This window comes from Electrona antarctica (assembly GCF_951216825.1).
Source record: "Electrona antarctica genome assembly, chromosome: 15".
Taxonomy (NCBI): domain Eukaryota; kingdom Metazoa; phylum Chordata; class Actinopteri; order Myctophiformes; family Myctophidae; genus Electrona; species Electrona antarctica.
In genome coordinates, this window is record NC_136796.1 from 41,546,584 (window position 1) to 41,555,479 (window position 8,896).

The 8,896-nt window shown below is 43.5% G+C and overlaps 1 protein-coding gene across 1 annotated transcript; it reads right to left on the reverse strand.

Moving 5' to 3' along the window:
• Nucleotides 1-4,566: 4,566 nt before the first annotated feature.
• LOC306938093 (neo-calmodulin-like) lies at nt 4,567-5,073 on the reverse strand (the record flags this gene model as incomplete). The annotated part of the gene is made up of 1 exon (XM_079522108.1): nt 4,567-5,073. One exon carries the CDS (start codon nt 5,071-5,073, stop codon nt 4,567-4,569), a length of 507 nt encoding a protein of 168 aa, XP_079378234.1.
• Nucleotides 5,074-8,896: the final 3,823 nt, after the last annotated feature.

Below are 8,896 nucleotides of genomic sequence, written 5' to 3' on the forward strand. Positions count from 1 at the left end.
AGTAGCCCCTAGTTTCCATGCCCCCACAATAAAGTTGGAGACACGTTCAGCAGGGGGAGTCCTTGACCAGGCTACCGGTATGTCTGCACCGCACCCTGCATGTGCAGTCCGGGGGAATACAGCCAAACACCACAATGTCTAGTATGCCAGTATGGCCATATTGGCCGTATTCCAACGTCCTGATAACGGTTGATTTTGTATATTTAATACAGTGATAACGGGTGAATCGGCTGTAATCGATAGCCAGGGCCATTCAAACTAGAAATGCACTCTCGAGATGCCAACTCGAGCCATACGTGCCGTAGGCCACGTATGGCCTACTTGTGCTCAAGCAGAGCGCGCAAGTACTGCTACTAACTTATGTCCATTACAACTGCTGTTCTAAATCCTTCAGACCCATTATTGACCTTATACCAACCTTGAAAAGTACCGTAGTTACGTCACCATCAATAGCCAATAAGGGACCACCATTCTTACCCTGACATACTGTACATACCCAGCCAATCACCAAACGCAGGCCCGCGGGAAGTACTTGACACTCGCAGGGGCTGAGCGTCTAGTAGGGGGTGCGCGCGCGTAGCGCGCGCCGCAAAAATGCGCGTGCACGTGCATCATGCACGCGCATTTTTGCGCATTTTCGCGCGCAAACGTGGCCTTTACTTTCCCTCTCCACACGCAAGTTATATGAACGAACTGACACAGGCAATTAACCAGGATAAGGTGCCAATACTGTGATACAGCATATTTATTAGGCCTGGCCTATCTCTTTTTTTTTCTTCCCCTCCTGTTCGAGGGGGGGCTGTGCCTGGGGGGAGGGGGTGCTACAGCCCCCCCAGCACCCCTACTTCCCTCAGCCCTGACCAAACGTACACTTAGTTACGTCACCAAGAATGGTGGTCCCTTATTGGCCGGTGGACAACACCGACATACATACCCATTGGCCGGTGGACAACACCGACATACATACACAGCCGATCGCAGTACTTGCACGCTCTGCTTGCGCAAGTAAAAACTTTTTCTCGGGGCGATTCAAGTGAAACTAAATGAAAATTCAGGTGTCAGGCTACTCAAATTATGGAGTTAATTTAGAAAACGATGTGCTGATACTCTAGTCTAGTCTACACTGCATGCGTGTTAGCCTCTCTATTCTGGCCCCAATAATGACCTTTTAAAAACCTTCAAGTACAGATCCAAGTTGGCACAATATACACTTTCAAGAACATATAAAGATTGGATTTTCTAGTCCACTGAGATTTCACCAAATTAATATAATTTACCTACAGCTACAAGTTATTCACCTCTTTCTGTTTCCAAATTAGAGTTTGCTTCAATGGCCACACCCCCTAACTCAAACCTAACCAGCGCCAAAGTCCTGATGTCACTCGCTCAAAGGGGTTCACGGAAGTAAATTATCTATGGAGAATAACCCCTATGGCTATGAGAATAACATGGGGTCATCTTAAAATCGTTTCATATAAGCAGTGGTCCAAACAAGCTGTCTCTGCATTAGGGAGGTGCCATGGTGGTTCACATGTCATGATAATCATCATGTTTCAGGGCTATGATACAGTCTGTTTCTAGCGAAAATGTAACTAATTCAGTAGCAGTAACATAGCATTTTCTCTCCGTCAGTTGATTCTAGATTCTTCATATCCATATAAGTGAAACAGCCGGGATGACATGTTTACTTTTCAAACACAGTTCTTATGAGGCGATCTAAAATCCCCCTATGGGGATTACAATGCAAATAGAAAGTACATGAAACCGTGTACTTTTACCGATATTGACGTCAGACGTTGGTGCTCTGTACCTACCTCTTGGGAACAGGCATCAAGGCATGGGGAACAGGCTATGGGAACAGGCCTTTTGGAGCAATCATTTACACTTCCTGATGGGGGCAGGTGGAAGGCAAAAACAAACCAATCACATCTCACCTCAGGGGTAGAGTGGCTGGATGGTAACCGCAAGGTTGCCAGTTCGAACTCGGGCTCCCCCAGAGTTAATGTCGAAGTGACCTTGAGCAAGACACTGAACCCCTAATTGCTCCTGATGTGCTGGTTGGTGCCTTGCATGGTTTCCGCCGCCATCGGTGTATGAATGTGTGTGTGAATGGGTGAATGTAATGCACAATCTATGTAAAGCGCCTTGGATAAAGGCGCTAAATAAATGCACCATTTACATCTTGATTCTCCTAAAAAAGAACTTTGATTAGCCTACCAACCTTTTTACCAGTTGCTATGAAGTGCCTATTCTTTCTCAGCCAGCAGTTCTGCCAGTGCAAAGGAAGAAAAAAGGCCATATCAGTGATAAAATGACAAAATGTGCCAGTTCGGCGGGCGGTCTTTGTATGAACTGGGTGTCCTGACAAATAGCTCTAAAAGTCAAACACTGTCCTGGTTTTCAACATTCACTATACCAAATTGTCCCGGTTCTCACCACGGTAAAAGAAAAAACATTTGTGAGTGCTTATACATAATTATGTTTATAATGTTCTGTTTTGTTGAAAGGTACATTATAGTTAAGTGCTAAAATAATTGTCCTGATGATAACACCAACCAGGTCTCATGGGAAAAAAGAAAACCCCAAGGTTCTTTCACCTTTGCAGGTTCCCAAATCATCTGTTTCCACATTAAGTTCAGTGGTTTCTTGCCGCTAGCCCCTACGTCTGGCTTTCGGAAATTACGTCATATGGCAGCGAATTAAAAACATGACCACCCCCACAAACTTCGTCTTAAACAAACATTACATTCCCATTGACAATGAATGGAGAGTTTCACATCAGTGTCTGAGCAAATAGGCATAGTTTCTTATTTTACGCCATGATGATGTGTGATGATAAGAACGCCCCTCACTTCACACGGGTGTAATTGTCTCCACCAGGCCGAAGGCATGGGGAGAGAGTATGTTTTGCACTCCGTCCGTGTGTCCGTCCTTCCGTCCTTCCTTCCTTCCGTCCTTCCGTCCGTCTGTGAACAGCTAATCTCCGGCACCGTTAACCCGGGCGATGCCAAACTTTGCACACACACTCCCTGGATGCCAACGATGAACCTCTGCCCCACATTTTCCAGAACGGCCTGTTATAGCGCCACCATGAGGCAGCTTTTCACATTTTGTACCTAAAACTGCACCGATCTGCGTGAAATGTTGCATGCACACTCCCTAGAGGCCAAGGACAAACCTTTTACCTGCATTTTCCGCATCTGCCTTTTATAGCGCCACCAGGAGGCCGACTTTTGTAAAACACATTTTTTGATATTACTCCTCCAGATTCTGTCCAAAAATCTCACAAATCGTTACACAGTATCTCTATGGTCATGTGCTCAAGTCGGATCTGTCTGATATTTCATATTCCATCCTAATTGGCTATAATTGGCTTTCACAGTTTGCAAGATTGCCCCGTTTTGAACAATAGCCTCAAATCATGAACGCAGCATGCAATTTACGTGAAATCTTTCACACATTTTCTTACTAGGCTGAGGAATATATCCCACCCTTTTCACATTGGCCTGTTATAGCGCCACCAACAGGTTGATTTTTGCAAAACACATTTTTGGAACAAAATGCCTCAAATCGGTACACATGATCTCTGTAGTCATGTGATCAAGACGAGTCTGTTGGATTTCTCAGATTGTACACTGATTGGCTAAGATTGCCTTCCAAAGTTTTCAGGAGTGGCCCGTTTTGTACAAAATGCTGCACATGTCCTGCTCATCCAGAATTCTATCCTCAGAGATGCTATGAGTGATCTGGCTCTGCATTTCCTCAACAAAATGAAGGAAAAAAAATCCTCCTAAACATTTTGCCAAACATCACACACACTCCTATCCTCCTGGTGGAGACCTGTGCCCGGAAGGGCACTTTTTCTAGTTTGTTTCTCTTTTGTATGACTTCTTCATTGCCTTAGCGACTACATTAACTTGTGGCAGCAATAAACGCCTATCTATATCTCTATCGTGGCTGTGTTGCGCAACAGTTGCCAAGTTGATGTCAGTACTGTGACAGCAGACATGATGTCAGCTCTGTGCAAGTCTTTGTAAATACATCTGTACCTACCCATCTTTGCACAGGACAAAGGGTCAGTCCTCCCATGGAGACCATGACGGTTATGGTTTCCTTTCCCCCTCGATTCGGCCTTATTGATTTACTCTATAAGGCCACATTTGATGCACTGTCCGCACTGCCCCAGTGTGTCAGTTGATTTCTCCTTTGCTTCTGGTTTTCAGAGACCAGTGTCTTGTTGAGTTGTTGGGATTCTGAAATAAATAATGAAAATCTAATTATTTGCTGATTAATTCAATTAATAAAATCTGTGTTTTATTCGCTGCCATGGCATTTGGTCTTTGTGCCCCCAAAAAGTGACTACACCAAAGGTCAAGTAGCCTTGCCCCTAAAACAATGAAATTCCTGGCCTACTTCACACCAAGCACTATTGTACTAACTCGAGTGGATGGCAGAGTCCATCCATACCCATTTCATAACAAAGATAATGGTGAATCACATCAGAGGTAATTGACAGTAACCAAATAGTATCCCCAGCCCAGGTAATCTCACGACTCTGCCTAAAGGTTAGGCAGGCCGAGGAGGTTGATCAGGAGACGTTTCATCAACAGGAGGAGGCTTCGTGGGCAGACCACGAGTCATCATCAGCACTAAATCCTCATAGTTGACCTGTCCGTCACCGTCGATGTCACTTTCTTTGTACATCTCGTCGACCTCCTCGTGTGTCAGCTTGTCTCCCAGGGTTGTCAACAAACGGCGCAGCTCTACAGCACTGATGTATCCGTTCCCTTCCCTGTCAAAGACACGGAATGCTTCTCTGATCTGTTCCACGTCCACCACCTTAATCCTCCCCTGCATCATGCCCGTGAACGTCTTCAGACCTATCATTCCCGTGTTCCCCGGGTCCATGTCCTTGATGATGTCGCGCAGTTCCTTCTCTGTGGGGTTCTGGCCCACGGCACGCATCACAGCAGCGAGCTCTTTGGTGCTGATTTTGCTATCGCTGTCTCTGTCATACAGTGCAAAGACCTCCTTGCACTCTGCACTCCTCTCCTCTTTTGTGATTTCTCCCATGTTGATGCAGACGCTGCAGTCAGGTTGCGAGGAGGTCCGAAGGAAAACTCTCAATAACTTGCAACCTCTATGAATGTGGATATAGAGAACTGTACTTCAGTCATCTATGACGTATCGATGACGTGGTATGACCACAAATCTGGGCAAGGTTCCAGCCATATCTGAAATGTTTGTGTCTATTAATAGGTACACAGGTGATATTCTTTGGTATAAAAATGAACACAAAAACAAACTTTTCAAAAGATGCAAACTAAACTAAACTAGAACTGCACTCTGTCGAGTGCCTACTTGCGCGTTGCACACAAGTAGGCCATAAATGGCTGGCCTACTAGTGCGCAAGCAGAGCTCGCAATTACTGTCGACCGCTACGAACTTTCAAATCTCAGCCTCCTCTGTAAAACATTTTAAATACTAAAGTCGGGTTATAACAGGCTGTCAATGGTGACGTAATTACGATATGTTTCAAATATTGGTTGGGTAACACCGTAACAGGTAACGTATGTATACATGTATGTAAGTTGTAAGTACTATACTGTGGTCGGCTGGCTTTATGCGTATGCTCGGAGGTATATATACTAGAAGTTGATGGTGACGTAATTACATTTTAAAAGATATGTATCAATGCTGGGTTATAAGTAAGTGGCTTTTGATGGTGATGTAATAAAGATAGGTTTCAGATTACATACATGTATACATACAGACCTTACCTTTAATTCACCCGACACTGAAAAAGATCCTAATTACGTCACCATCGGGTTATAACCCGACATTGAGACATATCTTAATTAAGTCACTTAATTTTGTCACCATCAACATCAACAAATACTTGCACGCTCTGCTTGCGCATGTAACTAGAAAAAGTGCCCCTCGGGGCACAGGTCTCCACCAGGATTGATATTTGGATAAAATATGAAGGACTAAGTGTTGCACATAAATGGTGGCACTCGAAAAGGCAGAATTATTCAGAAAAATGCAGGCCAGATGTTTTTACTTGGGCTGTAGGGAGTGTGCACACGTTTTGTGCATTCAAAGTATTCCAGCAAGGGTGAAATCTATGGAAAATGTGTTTTGCCAAAATCGGCCTCATGGTGGCGCTATAACAGGCCTTCGTGGAATATGTGGGTCAGAGGTTTGTCGTTGGAATCCAGGGAGTGTGTGTGTGACTGTGTGCACAGTTTGGCATGGATGGGGCCCAACGGTGCTGGTCACACACACGGACAGAGTGCAAAACATACTCTCTCCCCATGCCTTCGGCCTGGTGGAGATAACAAAATGAATGAAATATGTAAAACTATAAAATTGGAGAGAAGGGGAGACAAGGGAAGAATGGTTCATAACGATAAATCAAAAGATAACCTGAACAAAGTTTTCCAGAAACCTTTTAATTCAACATTTTTATTTACACAGAAATCAATTAATACATGGTTATTACATGTATTTTTTTATTGATAATATTAGTGTCCTTAATGTGTAATTACACAGCGTGTTACCACCCAGTGAGGAAGCAGCCTGGATGAACAACTTAGATCTACGTAACACAGTAAATAAAGGCCAATTAGAGGATTTTGTTTCATGAAGGACATTTGTATTGGTATCAGTGATTCATTTGAGTGTCGATTCAACTGGCCCTGCAGTTACAGCAGTGTTTCTCAAACATTTTGCTGTCAAGGACCTTAGGACCCCCACATTTGACGTATTTGGCCATGGAGTGGACCACTATCGGAAAAGATTTTGTACCTGCTATCCCCATAGTTAGGTAAAGTTAGCTTAAGTTGTGGCAAATCTGCAAAAAAAAATGCTTACCACTAGCTTTCTTCACAGATTTGTTCCAACCCAACTCCCTTGGGAAACTTTGTGACAGCTGCTGAAGGTTGGGGTACCATTATCAACCAATATAAGGCAAAGAATTCCAAATTTCATCATACTTTAAGTAGCATGTGACATGTCAAACTAGGGGGTTTTCATGATGCTGAATCCATTGCAAGCATTAGTTTTGCACAAAAAAACACTCCTTTGCCTAAAAATGCCCATAGCCGTCATCACAAATGTGATGAGGTCAGCACATTTGGGTGGGCCAAATTTAGCCCAAGGAGTATTGTCGTGCAAAACTCATGCTTGGAATGGATTCAGCATCATGAAAACCCCCTAGTTTGACATGTCACATGCTACTTAAAGTATAATGAAATTTGGAATTATTTGCCTTATATTGGTTGATAATGGTACCAACTTTCAGCAGCTGTCACAAAGTTTCCCAAGGGAGTTGGGTTGGAACACATTTTTCTGTGATAGTAGACACCTTTATGAACACATATGTGAAGAAAGCTAGTGGTAAGCATTTATTTTGCAGATTTGCCACAACTTAAGCTAACTTTTCCTAACTACCAGAAGAGATCTGTGTTTAAAAAAAAGAAAGAAATTAAATTATTTCATCCCCCCCCCCCCCCCCCCCACAGATGTTCAAGAATAGCTGATCTACAAGCTCACGTGTTGCGATGTGATGCATGTGATCTTGTAAATAGGCTAATTTTTGGATATCCAAAGTACAAAACAGGGTTAAAGTGCTTAAGCTGATTGTGATGCTATATTAACACATTTTGCTGGGAACCCCCTGGAACTCCCCTCAAGGACCCCTGGGGGTCCCCAGACCACACTTTGAGAATCACTTCTGTAAGAGAACCAGTTAAACTTGTGATATTCGACTCTGTACAGCAGGGGGCGGCAGTGAGCCATTGAACTGAACGGATCCTCACCTCAACCTAAGGCCCTGGGCTATATCGACTCACTAATGTTTTAGAATTTAGACCAAATACCTCGATATTGTGACAGTCACTAATATCATATTGTAATGATTATGTCAACTCTTTCTTCTATACTTTCTGAAAGCATAAAATAGGGCTTAAGTGATTAAAATATATGGAAACGACAACACATGCCATATTACAATATCCAAAATCCCAGATATCTAGCCTCGCATCATATCGATGCATTGCGCAGCCCTATATCAACCCATTACAACCCAGCAGACATCGAGCCATTGAGAGACAAGATGACCTTCAGACCAGCTTTTGGGTTTACCTGAAACAGGTCTGTAACCTCCATTATAATAGGAATTTTACTTTTAAAACATCTATTGGGTTATTTTCACATGCATTACATCTACCCCAGACAGTTTCAGTTGCTTGAATATGACCCCCCTCCCCCCCATATAAGCTCATTCAACTTCAAGCTTCACATTAACCCATTTTGGGCGGGAACCTTTTAAGCATTACGTTATGCTTTAGCTACTCAAAAATAGCAGATCTACAAGCTATATATATATATATATATATATATATATATATATATAGCATCGTTTTAACTCGTATATTTGCTTCTGGGGGGTCCCTGGAACAACATATTTTCAGATGGGGGTCGGCGGCCAAATACAGATCATTCTGGGGGTCCTTGACATGAAAAAGGTTGCGCACCACTGACACAGAAACATAAGGTTTTCAGAAAACTGTTAGGATTTAGAAGAATCTTTTTTAGAAATCGTCTTCAGGTCTAAATGGGTTAAGACTCATCGAAAACACTCGCTCGTCCCTGCTTTTGGTGACTACGTTAATTGTGTCCATTAGTTATGTCATGGCTGGACTTCATGCATGAAGGGAGATCGAGATTCAGTCCCATCTCAGACATCCCGACATCCTCCGCTTCTACAACTAGACCAGGGGTTCTCAACGTTTTTGGCCGGGGACACCCGGAAATGCTTTGGCAATGTCTCGGGACCCCCGCCCCGCCCCCTCCCGACCCCCAATATAAATTGACTGCTACAATAACCTTA